At 46.3% G+C, this 16,206-nt stretch overlaps 1 protein-coding gene across 1 annotated transcript; it reads left to right on the top strand.

Moving 5' to 3' along the window:
* Positions 1-7,770: 7,770 nt before the first annotated feature.
* On the top strand, positions 7,771-11,557 carry LOC309408521 (lysozyme g-like; the record flags this gene model as incomplete). Its single annotated transcript, XM_082004361.1, has 5 exons — positions 7,771-7,813; positions 8,640-8,729; positions 9,794-9,990; positions 10,243-10,381; positions 11,427-11,557. The coding sequence occupies 5 exons, from the start codon at positions 7,771-7,773 to the stop codon at positions 11,555-11,557; spliced, it is 600 nt and encodes a 199-aa protein (XP_081860487.1).
* Positions 11,558-16,206: the final 4,649 nt, after the last annotated feature.

Here is a 16,206-nt window from a genome sequence, read left to right as displayed (position 1 = left end):
TAGACTTGCTTCGAGTTGATCTCCTTTTTAATGCACAAACTCTCTAAATGCACTAGACAGTGCCTTTTTTTTTTAATCTGGTTGCATGAAATTTAATTTAGGAAACCAATGTTCCAACAGCATTTTTTGAGTGCCTTAGCAGGACTCATCTCTGAGTCCTAATTATGTTGACTAGGCTATGGAAATATAAAATCATGTGTAACGTAGTTGTGTGCTGTGTGGAAACACATGTGGGCTTGTCAGGATTCCAGCATGGTGTGTTGTTAGAGGTTACTCAGTTCCATGTGTGAGTAGCCCCATTACAAACTCAGTGTAAATCCTAGTCAGAGTGTGTGGTTTCATGTCACTTTAAGCTGCTGATTTTTTTCTAGGTTAATCTTCAGCTGGACCTTTTTCTTCATCTGGTTTGTAATATGGCCACACGCACTCCAGTGCTGATGCAAGGAGTTTGCAGGAATGCGTGGTTTGGCTAAAAGGGGAAGTTGAGGCTGTTTGCGCTACTAAGTTTATTTTGAAGTGGCAGCCTCATCAATCTGTCTGCTTCAAGTCTTTACTTTCATATCTGCTTTCTACATTTTCTGTCTTGAATGAAGATTAAAACTGTCATTGAACAGTCCTCTTGGTACAGTCTCCATTCTTGATCTGCGTATTACTTTGAGATGGCCAGTCCAAATCCAAGAATTTTATTTTGTCTGAAATTTAAAAATTCTTTAAGAACTGGCAAATTCTTCTAGTTTGAGTAGTAAGGAACAAATTATTCTACCATAAAGCTTGGTAATTTTGCAGTGCAGATTAAATAATGAAGTGTCCATGATGATAAGACCTGGGTCAGCAAGGTAGAGGCATAAACAAAACAGAGAACAGCAACTCAAAGAAATGTCAGCTGTACAGACCTGAAAAGCACAAATCTTGTCAGCGGTTATCAAGTGGCAATATGGCTCATAGATGAGAATATGGTGATGATGATATGCAATATCTAGAAAGGATGCAGGTTGCAGGTGATTAGTTTTTTACAGCAGATAGATTGTATATGTAAGGACATGATTAAACTAGTCACAAAATTGTACTTGGTCTGGCATGTGTTAGCCATGAAAGGGTATTATGCAATAAAGAGATGAGAAACATTCATGTGTAGCTTCTAAAGTTACTGGGTTTATGCATGAACTCAGCATCTAGCTTTAGTTATGATCAGTGCTTAAGTCTGCGCTTGATGCTTGCATGAAGTAATCATTAAAGAAATGCACGGAGACGATAATAACCAGACAAGATCTGTGTTGTTTGGATCTTACTGCTAGATTATTTGGACTTCATTGAGCACTCTTTGATTGCTGATTGATCCCACATTATGCTTATGATAGTCTGCTCACGAAATCTGCCTAGAAGTTAAGTGCCGAGTTAAGCTTTGGGATTTGGGAGGTGTGAAGGAATCTGGTCCCTGAAAGAGATGGGTTTTGAAACAAACTCTGGAGAAGGCAATGACTGAGAAGCTGCTCTCAGCCCCTATTAGCAGGTTGCATAGCCTGCAAGTGTAATAGGGGTCACTGAGGGAGGCCAACTCAAAAGATTAATTGATGCCTTCCAGTCCTCTGTTCCATATAATCCACATTGTGCTATTTCCCATTTAGAAATTCTAAAAGGAATACTTTGCTACAGAAGTTCCTATAGAAAACTTGGGCTTTTGAGTCAAATAAGATTGTGGTGACCCAAGACATTCTGGTCTCCCAGATGCTCCTTGTTATCTGTTCCCCCTGGAGGGCACCATTCTGTATTGTATGCTGCAAAAAGGAACATGTGCTAATACCTTTTTTATCAATGTAAGCTAATGCATCAAAGTGGCTATAGTAGTACATAAGAGACCAGAGGATCACCAAAAAAAATCTTGTTCAAATTCAATGCATTAATTTTAAGTGTGTGTACACTGAGAGATATATGATGCTTGTTGATGGAAAGGGGGTAGTTAAGAAAACTTGCTTTTAGACATCCCATAAGGTGCACATTCTAAGGCTACATTTTTTTGGATTAGCTATTACAGCTGTGGCTTGAGCTGCCTAAAATAAACCATTACTCATCACTCCAAGCTGATCCAGGAGACAATATAGCTGTGTGAGCTCAGTGTTCAATCTCTGTTAATATACTTTGCCTTTTTGCACACAACCTGTTCAGACATCATCTGCCTATCTGCTTCACAAACCATGCAATCTTCAGTAACCACTGGCTTTTCCCCAAGATGACATCGTGTGAAAATCAGGTTATTGTAATACACAAAACCACATTAATTTCTTTCCTGCTCTTCCTCCTTGCTAATTATCTCTTTTGTTAGCGTGCTGCCCTACAAAAAAGTCTGAAATTGTTTCCTGTTTGGTTTCTAAAATGTTGATAGTCCTCAGTGCTTTGTATCATGAATTCCAAGCACACAGAAACGCTCTTAATAGTTACCATGATTAATGGGTAAAGTTAATAATTAATTATTGATGGGTGTTAGTTTGACATCCCTTGTGAGTCACAAATGTACTATCCTCATTTTGTGTGGGGAAAACCTAAAACAAGACTAGCTCTACTGAAGGACCTAGGAATGTCAAGAATTCGGTGCTCCAGTATCTAATTGCAGTCTCTTCCTGGAATCCAGATTTTGGGATTAGGTGCGTTGGTTTCCTCTCCGGCCGGTAGTGCCCAGGGGCAGGATCCAAGGCATCCAGAAAGCTGTTGAGCACTGCCAAAGTGAGTGACTACAAAATGTCTTAGCCAAGTGTGGCATTCCGCTCCACCCTTACTTCTGAAGGAAGCACAATGTCGGGCTTGTGGGACTAGAAAGAGAGAGCAAGAGAAAATGTGACTGTGTAGCTTATGGATTTGAGAGAGGATAAGGTTCTCCTCCCTATTCCCAGTACTTTGTGTATTTTCCACACTTACTACAAAATACTACATTGTTTGGTGGGTTTTTTCCACTCTCCCTGTTCAATATGAAACATCAAGGCAGCCTCAGGAACACGAAGCTGATGCAAGTGTGTCCCTACAGGGGCTATAGGGCCCATCTCTCATTTTCCCACCAACTTCCCCTGTGGCTCTGGTGTTCTCTGCTGTGCAGTAACACAACCTCAACAGGCTGAAGAATGAAGGGGTGAGGGTCATAAGTCCTTTGCACAAGAGGGAGGTTAGTGTAGGTTTCTGCCTTCGTGAGCTAATCACAGAATCATTAAGGTTGGAAAGGACCTTCAAGATCATCAAGTCCAACCGTTAACCCAACACCACCATGTCCCCTAAACCATGTCCTGAAGCACCACATCCACACATTTTTTGAACGCTTCCAGTGATGGTGACTCCACCACCTCCCTGGGCAGCCTGTGCCAATGCTTGACCACCCTCTTGATAACGAAATTTTTCTTAATATCCAGTCTAAACCTCCCCTGGCGCAACTTGAGGCCATTTGCTCTCGTCCTATCACTAGTTACTTGGGAGAAGAGACCAACACCCACCTCATCACAACCCCCTTTCAGGTAGTTGTAGAGAGCGATAAGGTCTCCCCTCAGCCTCCTCTTCTCCAGACTGAACAACCCCAGTTTCCTCAGCTGCTCCTCATAAGACTTGTGCTCCAGACCCCTCACCAGCTTCGTTGCTCTTTGGACACGCTCCAGCACCTCAACATCCTTCTTGTAGTGAGGGGCCCAACACTGAACACAGGATTCGAGGTGTGGCCTCACCAGTGCCGAGCACAGGGGCACAATCACTTCCCTACTCCTGCTGGCCACACTATTTCTGATACCGGCCAGGATGCTGTTGGCCTTCTTGGCCACCTGGGCACACTGCCGGCTCATATTCAGCCGGCTATCAACCAGCACCCCAGGTCCTTTTCCACCGGGCAGCTCTCCAGCCACCCCTCCCCAAGCCTGTAGCGTTGCATGGGGTTGTTGTGACCCAAGTGCAGGACCCGGCACTTGGCCTTATTAAACCTCATACAGTTGACCTCTGCCCATCGATGCAGCCTGTCCAGATCTCTCTGCAGAGCCCTCCTGCCCTCCAGCAGATCAGTGCTCCCACCCAACTTGGTGTCAACTGCAAACTTACTGAGGGAGCACTCGATCCCCTCATCCAGGTCATCAATAAAGATAGTGAACAAGATCAGCCCCAGAACCGAGCCCTGGGGAACACCACTTGTGACCGGCCACCAGTCAGATTTAATGCCATTCATCACAACTCTCTCGGCTCGGCCGTCCAGCCAGTTCTTTACCCAGTGAAGAGTGCACCTGTCTAAGCCATCTTCATCTTAGCCTATCTTCTAAGACTGGACTTGCTTCTGCCATGGCTGGTTTAAACAAAATAGGCATCACAGCCACTTTTTAGAGATTCACATGAGTAAATGCCTGAGTGTGCACTGTAAACTTCCACTCACCCAGAGATTTTGGCATTGGGACACAGAGTCCAGAACCAGACTTTGGACCCTAAGGATCAAGCTCCTCCAGCTGGGCCACTTTAGACTCAAAACAGGAGTGGAAGTACATGTTAGCCAAGTACTTGGAACACAGTTTTGGAGCCTGACAGTGTTTTGATTCATGCTTTATGAGCATAAACCCTCTCCTGGCTTGAACTTCAAATGATTTCCTTTAGGTGATTGATCTGTCTTTAAGCTGGGATGTAAACTGAGGTCTTATAAGATCCGGTCCAGTGACCTCATTGCTAGAGCACCTTTCCTACAGTAAAATTCGAAGTCTGGTCTTATAGAACAGAAGGAAAATACTTTTTCCTCCCTCATAAACTTCTGGTTTTAGTTATTTTACAGGATGGCTAGAGAGATGCTTTGAGCAGAGCAGGATGTCATTTCAATGCCCACCTGCATTATTCAGAAAGGCAAGATAAAGGAAGAGATTGGGGCCATCGGCACCTGTTCACTTCTGAACACAATAAAAACCAATAGCCTTGTGTCTCTCAAGTTTGAACACCTTTGTTATCATTACTTACAGGTATGCTAGATGTAGGAAAGAAAAACTATGGAAATGTGATTATTAAACTGGCTGTATCCCTTTAAAAGTTGGGACAGGCAGCTTGAGAGGGTTGGTTTGAAATGATGCTACAGATGCATCTTTAACTGGCCAGTTAGTGGCAGGCATCCAACACGCGTCAGCCATCATGGGCAGCTTCACTATAAAGCAGTTACAAGGTCTGTGAATACCTCGTGTTACCTATAATTACATCCTGCACAAAAGGAGCAACCTGAGAAATGCATCTGCCTGCCAATGTTATGAAACCAGAGTTGAAACTCACAACAGAGACAGTAATTAGTATGGGTATTGTTCCAGGTAATTGTAGATAGTATTCTACACCACCCAGTGAAACGTGATGATATAACTTGCGAACAGAACAAGAATAGCATGTGCAATACATAATGCTTTTCAAAATGATGCTCCATTTTGATCGCATCTCCATTAAGTGGAGTGGAAAAAAACCTCACCCTGGTAGACCACTTGGCATGAGGAAAAAAAAATATAAAGTGAAAATCTGTGAGTAGGAAAGAACTGGTGGTATTGAACCTTGGCGTGCTTTAGATCTCAGGTGTGCTCCTTGCTAGCTTATGTAAAACAAATGGAAAATGCTATTCAGTCAGGTAGTGTTTTTTGCCCACTCTGTACTCCCTTTAGCTCAGTGTAACAGTGTCAGCGACAAACATGGGGAAACCCTGTCTGTGGTCACTGATTGCACCTTATTGCCAGGATGCCCCTGACAATACCAGGAAGCTTTCCTGCGTCTTAAGTTTAAGAAGATACAGATACCATTTGGTAAGTGAACTCCTCCTCTTTCCTTGACATTCCATCCCCTCCCTCCCAATCACAAGCTGTGCTGACCAAAATCCAGCACAAGTGGAATATGTACTGGCATCCTTTACATTTAAAAATTACACAACAGCAAAAGGAGTTTGAAATCATAGGTGTTTTTTTAAATTACAACATTTGTGTCCTTTTTCTTTAATATTAATTTAATAATAATATCATATTTCCATGGCTTTCTGCAAGTTATTTATTGTGCATCAGTGTGCTTACTGGTGGAGAAAAAACAGTATTTACTTCCTTTCACAGAGTTGTCCTGCGTCTTACTAACCACCGCTTGTGCAAATCTTTGGATGAAAAGAATTTTAAGAGTTCTAAGCTCTTAATATATATTACTTGTTGTACTTTAAAACAAATGTCATCACACTAGGTAGGAATTAACATTCCAAAGCCCATAGGGTGGGTACCTTTTCATACACATATATATAAAAGTCATCAAGTGACCTTCCTCAGAGGAAGGCTGATTGAAGACAGGTGAGTCTGAATTCACTCATAGAGTATTTATTTAGAGGCAGAAGCCTCAGTTTTGCTTTGATTTAGCATTTCGTCAATATTGTGATTGCTATGCTCTTTCTACTTAAAGGCCTCTGGTGATTTTTGTGATGGGGAGGGAAAAAAAAAGGCTGATAACTTAAAACTTCATAATATGGCAATTTTCTGCGTGTTGGAAACAGCTACAGCCTGTAGCTTTTGATGAGGCCCCGTATGGATTTGCCATGGAATGAATGGGTATTGGGTCAAGCTATATTGATCCAGACTTGCAAATACTCACTCTTAGAGCTCAAACTGAGCTACTGCGTGTACCCAGCTCCAGCCGGGGGTGTTTGCTGGCCTGAATAAGCTCACTCAGGGCAAGGGAGTCTTTCCGATGACACGGGTGGGCTATTTGTGTTTGTGCATGCAGCCACTTTGGTTTGCAGTAGAAATACAGACTAGAGAAAAAGTTGCACATTATTAAAATCAAGAAGGCATTTTCAAATGTTAATAGCATTGCGTGACAATTGCCTACAAGACTCATGGTGTGTTTTGTATTTGAAAGCCTCTTGGGGAAAAAGAAACATTTGTAAGCCATAAAAAAAGCTCAATTTAAATGCATTCACCAGCAAGGCAAGTAGAGTCAATGTTTTTTCCAGTTGATAGCTACTATTTGATGACATTTGGGGATTTTATTAATAAGTACAACAGATGCATTTATTACTAAAGTGATTATCTGCCATTATCACATGCAGGAATTAACACAGAAGTGTTATCTCACTACCAAAATCTTTGCCTTGCATGGTCTCAGCAGAGAGGGTCGTATTGCTTGATTTTTGAAAACTCATTTTTCCAAAAGCCAAGCAAAAATCCCATTGCCTTTTGAACAGAGAGAAAAAGGCTGTGCGCGCTCTGTAGCACATTAGATTTCAAACACCTATATAAAGCGAAGGTGCCGCACCTTGTCATCAGAAAGACATGCCGTGAATGTTCAGGAGGGGCCATGTGAGCAAGCGATATGAAGTGACAGGGCCTAAAAGATCCCTGCTGGCCCAGGCTGCTGACGGGGACCTCCCTGCTCCCGAGCTCCCCGAGCTTGGCCCTTCCTTCTTGATGTGATGGTGTAGTGGCACACGAGATGGAGGAGACATTCAGCCACAGGAGAAGCCTGTATCCCCCGGACAAGGAGGAAATAAGGAGCAGATGGGGCTCCCGTCACTTGCTTCTCCTCCCACCACCACTCTCTGAAGCTAGTGGCTGCATCCCGTGCTGGGGCAAGGGGGGGAGCATGCTGCGGAGAGGGTGCCTCCGCTCCCAAACCCGTCTTCTGCGAATGCCATCCCCGTCCGGTGCCTCAGGGTGGGAGCTTTTGGCACGCAAACTTTGCTACAGGGCTGTTGAAAATCAGCATTGACTTCTTCATGTTTTGCAAACTGCTGTGTTTCCAGATCTCCTGGGGCAGCTGAGGAGAGCCGTCACCATGATCCCCGCACTGCTCTTGCTGGGCCTTACAACCCTTGTTGGTGAGCCGGGGTTTGGGTTTGGTTTGCTGTCGGAAGCGCCCCGGGAACTGTTTGCAGAGGGACTGTGGAGAGGAGGCGTGCGGTCAGGCCTGAGGTCACCTTTCTGCGCGGCACTGTAAAACCCCGCGTGGCTGAAGGCCCTCGGCTGCTGTAGGAGGCTGCTTGCTGCCCACATGCGCCCTTTAAACCAGCCACGTCTGAAGTTGGGACTGGCACCAAAGGGAGTCACAGACATACCTCCTCTTGATTTTCCCAGCTAGCCTTATCCAGTCTCCCTGCCTACTCAGAAATGGTCTCACAAATGTCGCGGGCTGTTTGACGGAGGCGAGTCATTCCTCAGTTACTGAGGAAGCAGGGTAATTGGCCCAGCCTGAGGCAAGCACTCTCCTGAACTAATTCCTCATCAAGTTACAGAGTGATACAGGAGACTTTCCCAGCCAGGATGTTCAGGTACTGCCAGCTGTCATCTGAGGGGTCTCAGATATTGGAGGGCTTTGAATGGGAAAAACCCTCTGAAATAAATGCAGTTCCCCTCTCCCACACCAGCCTTTAGACCTAATGGGGCAGATGCCTGTTCATCTATTGTCATTAGTTACATGTACTTCAACTTATTCAACTAGAAAAGAGCAAATTTCTGTTCTTTAGCTTTCATTGATTACGTTACTGATGGAGAACAGTGGCAATGATAGAAGCATGGCCAACACAAGATGATGTGGATTGCAGGTCTGGATGAATCCCTCATGCTTGACTTGTACTCACTTGCAGCACGTTGTACTATATTGTTCTGAGTTCTTAGGTCTTCAAACACCTCCATTTAATTTTTCAGCTCCATCCATGAGTTACAGTTGCTATGGCGATATACGTGCTCTCCAAGCCCCCATGATGTCCTGTACAGCTGTAAGAGCCCCAGACTGTGGTAGGTATCATTCATTGCTTGATTTGTCAACCTGTTTGTACCTGACACAGAGGTGCTTTGCCTTCTATTAAATGTGGTGCAACTATTCAATTTGTCAAAAGGGAGAAAGCAACACCTCCCCTCCCCAAATGGTAGGTGCTATGAAGCCAAACCTGGTGGGAAGTGGGAGGACAAACTTCAGGTCCTGTAGTCAGGATCCCCAGTCCCTAAGCAAAGGGCAATGGCACAACCCCTCTTCAGTCAAAACAGCTTCTTCATCAGCCAGGACTTTAGCATCAGCAGCCTCACAAAACTCTGGGGCCTCTCAGCTCAAAGGGGAGGATGCACAGAGCCAGGTCCTGAGTGCTGGCATGTTGGCTGAGCTGGCCAGCGGTGACCTGCCAGAGACCCATTTTGCAGGGGGAAGGTCCCAAGTGTGTAGCCATCCTACCTCTGGGTGACCCATTTTTGGTAACTCCTTCCCATTTCCTTCTTTCTTGCCTTGTGTTACTGCCCCATGTCACTGCACAGCTGACTACCTTGGGTTCATAGTGCCCAGACCTCCAGTAACTTTGCCAGGTACCTCAGACATTGATGCCTCTGGGGCAGACACCAGACTGCGGGTGTCCAAGCGTGGATCTGAATCCACTTACTTGTTTTCAAGCTGTTCCAAAATTACTTTAAAAAACCCTCACCTTTCCATACACGGTCTAACAATGACTAACAGTTTGGCTGGTCAGTAGTAATGCATCACTCACTTTTTGCAAATGCAATTTGAAATTTCACTTTTCTGACTCTGGAGCCGCATTTCCAGTGGTGCGGCAGCAGAAAAGAACCATGAACATGCAGTCCCACCTCCTGAGAAGCTGCCCGCTTCCCCTCATCGCCCTCAGGTACTGGCACAGCCGATCCCCAGCCCCGGTCAGAGCCATTAGGGTTGTACTTGTTCCTCCAGCACCAGTGCCTGACTCGGTGTAGCTGCGTTTTCTTCAACACTGGAGTTACTCCTTTGATACACCCACTCAAGGGGAAAGCAATGGTTTTGGACAGGAGGGTGTGTAAGTCTGCCTTTTCCTACGGCACAGGACTTGCCACAGTACGGAGGGCTGCTGAGGCAGACATCGTACGCCTGAGGAAATACGAGATGCCAATTAAGAGAGTAGCCAGAAACCTGTGCTTGGACCCGGCGCTCATTGCTGCCATCATCTCGCAGGAAAGCCGTGTCGGCCTGCTCCTGGACAACGGCTGGGACCAGGGACGGCACAAGTACGGCTTGATGCAGGTACATTGGGTTGATAAGTATGAGTAACAGAACAGTACTGTAGTGTATATCCCAGGGCCTTACCGTAGCAAATGACTGTTCTGTGTTCAAGACAGCACTTAAATGCATTTCCCCTACATCAAAGGTTGTGTTTACCTGTTGTCCTGAATAAGGTCACTTCAGAGTCACAGCCTGTGAGTACAAAGAAGAGGAGGAAGCTACAGTGGTGGTTGTGTTCAGCATGAAATCAATTTTCTTGCTTGATTTTTCTAGCTTGGCAGGCAGCAACACCAGCCTTTCGGAATGTGGGATAGTGAGGAACACATAAATCAGTGCTCAACTATCCTGGTTCTTGCAATTAATGAAGTACGGGCAAGACATCCTACCTGGACCTGGGACCAGCAGCTGAGAGGTATGCAATGGGCTATATACTAGAAAGGGAAACGCTGAGTGATGTGCATCTGTTGGTGTCACTTTCAAGGGAAAAAGAGCATCAGTCTGGCAGATTTTACAGCATCTCTTACCAACCCCACCCCCCCCCCCCGAGTTTCCTAGTTTAAAAGAGCAAAACAGCAGACCAGCAAGAGGTCTGAATATAGACGCAGCCTCCCAGCTCAAAGCACTGTCCACAGGGTCTCCATGTTTCTGCCTGCAGAAGAGAGACTGTGGTGGGACACCAACCTCCTTGGCAGCTTTGCTGCAGTGGGAAGCAGCAGGAAACCAGAGCCTGGCCTGGGAGCTCCCGCAGCGGCATGGAGGCACCCCGTGTAGGGCTGGGCGAAGGTTTTGGGCATAGCCTCGGCAGGTTGCCCCTTGACTTCAGTGACAAACACCCACAGAGGGCCACTACGTTCAGCAGCTGGGCCACAGCTGATGAATGGTTGGATCCAGGACCTCCTTAAATTCTCTGGAAAGGGCATTGTGCTCAGTGAACATGAACAGGTCTCGAGTTATCCTCTTATCTGTTCATCCTAGAAGTTAAATGGCTGTCAGGTAGATAAATAAGGTGGAAAAAATCAACCAACCAAAAGCCACTGGGGAAGGCAGAAATTGAGGCATGGCCACACAAACAGCCTTATCGTGGCAGGTTTTTAAGTTGTGTCAAGGAAGCTTGGGATCCAAGTTTGCTTGTAGTCCATGTTATCTGCATGCTGGTTTGTTCACCCTATGCTATTCTTATTCTCCCATTCTTGTTCTGCCACTGCCTTTTTAGATTACACTCTTTTCTGGGACCAGTGTGCCATTCCCACCTGCACATGGAGAGAGTCATGGGTTCCTTCACTATAGAAATAAGGATTTTGCAAAATCAGTCACTTTTCAACAATAATGCACAATTAGCAATTTCCCAAGCAGTTGTGTAGGTTCGATGAGATGCACGGCCCTTTTGGCTAGGAATTTTTACTGTTAAATCTCTATTTCTTATAAGCCCGTAACAACTCCTTCTTAACTCTTTCCAGGGGGAATCTGCACCTACCGTGCAAAAATGGGCAACCTCCAGGTCTACGAGGAAGACCCATGCGACAGAGATGACTACTATGTCAACAGCGTGATTAGGCGAGCCCAGTACTTTAAGAGACATGGGTTCTAGCTCATAAACCTGCCCTACCACCAAGCCTCTCCTCTACATAGACTAGCCCAGTAGTGATTGTAGTACCCAGAGCAGTTCCTCAGGTGTCCTGGCTGGACCGATGTTGGTGGCAATGGCAGCAGCATCTTACTCTCAGCAAACCCCAGCTCCCCACTTGCCGATGGGCGAGCTCAGCTCTGCCTTCCACGGGAGGTCCCTGGCAGGGACAAGAAACCATGAGTTTGGGGCCTTTGAAAGGCAGGTGGGGACAGACCAGGTGCCTCCTCTCATTCGGAGCTGAACCCAGGGCTGTTTGTGCATCCCCTGGGTGCAGGCGTACACGCAGCAATCCGTGGGCATCAGCTGTGCTCTTCCTGTCTCTTTCATCCACCTCATCCCCTCTCCCTGGCCAACAAGGGGGAGAAGCCCCCAAACTGAAATCTTCCTTCCCCTTGGTTGTGCTAGCTACTGGGCAATGAAGAGACTTCTCAACAAACCTCTGGTCTCTGCATGTTTCCGCTCTAGCTGTGTATTCCTGTAGCCAACCTTGTGGAGGACAATGCTAAACACACTTCTGTTAGTCTTCCAAGCCATGGAGCCCACAGCTGTGGTGGGGCTGGTGGCCTCTTCAGGGTGAAAAGCAGCCTCACACAGGGGAAAACCTCTATATGGGAAGTACTGCAAGTGCCATAGCAAGCACTTAAAACACCTTTCCATTAGAGAGCAGCCCTCCGAGCAGGAGCTGGCCCCATAGGTACCCCCCCAGGAGGTGTATCACAACAATAGTGTTGGTAAAAAGAACCCACAACTTTCCCTGCTTTAGCTTTGACACCTTTATGCTGGGTTTCCTCCAAGTTTAAAAGCATTTCAGCATCCGTCCTTCTGCCAGGAATCCCAGCTTCTAATTAGGAGTGAATTAGCTCTGGGTTTATAAGCTCTGTTTGAAAGTGTTCTTCAATGTGGATGGGTCTGGGTGAAAATTTAGGTTTACTGAGAATAAGAGAGAAAATAAAGATAAATGTTGAATCCCTTTTTTTTTTTTTTTTTTTCAATTTCATGGGGCCTGGTGGGCAGCAACCTGCAACTTCAGTAAATAACCCTATTTGGTACTCTTGGAACGGGTCTAAAACACAAATTGAGAACCGGGTGGAACCGGGGGAGGAAAATGGTTCTGCAGACTGGGGTGGGTGAGAAGATCTGTGCTGGAAGACAGGGCATGAGGCAGCCCGAGCCCGGCCTCTCACCCTATACCTGTGAGCAGGAGAATAGGGACGTTCACGTTTAGGCTTTTGAATAACCATTTCGGAGGCATCCGGGCACCTTTCTGCCGGCTGTCGCCATTGCCGATGCAGAAGCGATGTGCCTGGCGGTCCCTGCCCCGCAGCACGGGGCTGCGCTGCGCACGTGCCTGGGCCGCTGGGCAGGGTCGATGCAGGCAGCGTTGGGAGCTCATTTGGAGTCGGCTTTGGCACTTGGAGCAATTTTATCTCCGTGCTGCTTGTCTTGCCAGTCACTCATCTGCTTCTCGTCACGGCAAGGACTGTGCGTGATTAACATATTTGCGAGCAAACTCATTGTATCATCTCTGGAGACCAGAGGGAGCTCTAGGACATCTATAACGTTACTGAATTTTTTTTAAGACTACAGAAAACAGTTCAGTGTTGAGCAGCCAGAGGTATTAAACTATATGCTATTTAGTCCTCGGTGAATTCTGCACTATATTAAGATAATTTTAGTAAAATCATTACTTCGTAATACAAACTTATGAAACATACCACATGGTTTGGTCCCCTCTACTTGAAGTAGCTTATGTAAAATCCATAGGTTGAAGTCTTTGCTGCATTATGTTATATAAACTCTATGTTACACAAACCTCTCACATAAAACCATGAATGCATTTCTGGTAGATCAGTATAAACGTCAAATGGGGCAGGGAATCTCGCTGCTGCCTATATGAATAAAGTTGGTTTTTTGAGTTTGGAGGGTGAACAAGAGTGGAGCTTGCTTTGGTTCCCTTCATGTCGCCCTTAATTGCTGCCAGCAGGCTCCCTGTCACCAGTACTTGGTGTTGCCATCCCTGCGGATCTGTGAGCGCCTCAGGAGTCCAATTTCTCCACGCGTTACCTATGAAGCTCCTGTTTCACGTTATGGTAGTAACACCTGAGGGCCTGCAGACCTGCCTGCTGGCTTGTGCAGCATTGCCATAAAGGATTATTTATTTTTTAAGTCTATTTAAAAGTCCTGATTATGGGACTTCCGTATTTTGTTGCAAATATTATTTTAGGGTATCAGCACTTTGTAGCGAGTAGGGAAAATCTCTGCAGAAAATGAGTTGAAATACAATTGCTTGATAAATTGGCAGGAAGGAGTAAATAATAAAGGATACTTCAACACTGGCACACTGCCTTAAGAGCTTAGCAAAAGCTTTCCTGACAAACAGTGAGTTCAGGTTGCTTTTCCCCTCCGATTTTTTCCTGGTCACCTGTGTCCGTGTTACTGGAAGTTTCTTGTCTGGCTGGCGTACACAGGGCCGCTGCGGTCGCGCTCTTGGTCACCCTTTTGACCCGTGGCCTATTAAAAACCACAGGCAGCTTGCAAAGTAAAATGGTCTAATGCCAAGCAACAGAAAAAGCAGAAGCACAAGTGTGCTGGGTCTGGCTGAGATGGAGTTAACTGTCCCCACAGCAGCCCTCGCAGCGCTGTGCTGTGTGTCGGTAGCTAGAAGGGTGCTGATAACGCACCAGTGTTTTGGCTGCTGCGGGGCAGTGCTCCCGCAGCACCCAGGCTGTCTCTCCCACATTCCCCCCTCACCAGTGGGCTGGGGGTGGGCAAGGTCTTGGGAGGGGACACAGCCAGGACAGCTGACCCAAACTGGCCAAAGGGATATTCCATACCATATGACGTCAGCTCAGCAATAAAAGTGCATTCGATTTTTACGACGTTTGTCTTCCGGAGCAATTGCTACGCATACTGAAGCCCTGCTTCCCGGGAAGTGGCTGGACATCACCTGCTGATGGGAAGTAGAGAGTAAATCTCTTGTTTTCCTTTGCTTCTGCGTGCGGCCTTTGCTTTTGCTTTATTAAGCTGCCTTTATCTTGACCCACGTGTTTTTTTTCCATCTTATTTTTCCCCCCGCCCTGTCCCGCTGAGGAGGGCAGTGACAGAGCGGCTTGGTGGCACCTGGCGTCCAGCCAAGGTCAACCCCCCACAACAGGTAAGGAAGCAGAAAAGCCAAATCAGAGGGGAAAGAAAAGCGCAGGAAATCACAGACCAGGACACCCAGCTGTGACACTCGAGGAAGATGCTCGAGTAAAGGATTGAATGATTGCTTCGTGAGCACCTGCGGGACGACGAAACAGCAAGCAGCAGTCAGGAGGGCTCTGGCAGCCTAGCTTGGCAGGGAAAAGCCACCGCAGACCAACCAAAGTCCTTGTATCACCAGGTAAGTGGCCAAGAGAGGAGCCGTGGTTGTGCCATACCGTGAACTCAATGAGGCTTTTGCCAGCCATGTGAAGTGCCCTCATATGTGAAGGGCCTTAAGATAAGTACAAAAAGCACCGGTTATCAGCAGCTTGTGGTTGAACTGGTGAGACATTTTAAGTGGAGCAGCATAAGTCTGTCCTGCACCAGTTTCTCTCAAATTTGTGTCCAGAAAATGAATGGTGGGCAAGAGCTATCGAACTGTGGGCTACGCTGAGAGGGAACGCAAGCACTTGCACTGGTGGTTAAAAACTATGAAAATGGATTAGGAGCCAAAGTACTGAAATAAAGTAAACACAGGTGCAAAACACTCAAGGAGCTCAAGCAGAGGCATAAGCAGGGGCAGAGTGGGCGAGCAACCACCCCGCAGAAAGGACTGTGGGGTCCAGTGGGAACCAAACAAGTTCATGCCAGGGGAGGGAGGGAGAAAAAAAAAAAAGAAGAGGGGAAATCCCCTGTGGGGATTTATCTATATCATAGCACTGTATATGAAGCACCTGGGGTAATTCTCCTCTCAGCTCTTCAGCTCTGAGCATCAGTGAGGCTCAGCTACAGTGTTTGAGTATGTCTCACCAACAAAAACATGCTCAGGAGGATCACGACTCAAATGGAAGGTACAGCCTACAGGAAACAAGGAATTAGATTTTCTTGTTTTCCAGAAAAGAGAAAGAGGACACAGTTACAATTTTCTAATATGCAAAAGAAACGGAGGGCAATGACCCACGTACTTCCCTTCCCCTTCAGGGTAAGGCAAGTAGTGTTGAGTTTGGCCGCCGGTTTGTGTTGGATACTTCAAAACACTTTCAGGGTAATGAAGCAATGCAACATTCACTGGGCATTTTAAAGAACAAGACCAACATGTAAAAGTAGCTGTATATCGTGCTGCTGTAGAGCGGGGAAATGCAATAGGTGTTGTTTAAGAAGGACCTTTCCAGGCTAACATCGCTGCGTGAGAATCAGCAGCTAGCAAATTGAAAAGACAACAAATTATAGGCAGGGAAGAAAATCCTTCTCTGTTAGGGTCCTATGCTTTGGTTTTACAACTGATGTCAGCATTAGGGAATGTGTCTAAATACACTTCTTACAACAAGCAGCAAATGTGAGGTGGCAAGCTTTCTGTCTCAGTGAGTTGTTAAGCTGCAGGCAGCATGGGTTGATCCCTCCATGGCTCAGGCAGGGATCTGTCTACA

The sequence above is a fragment of the Phaethon aethereus genome (genome assembly GCF_964289735.1).
Source record: "Phaethon aethereus genome assembly, chromosome: 1".
Lineage (NCBI taxonomy): Eukaryota > Metazoa > Chordata > Aves > Phaethontiformes > Phaethontidae > Phaethon > Phaethon aethereus.
The sequence above is the reverse complement of the archived record's forward strand: the minus strand, read 5'-3'. Positions and strand labels throughout refer to the sequence as shown.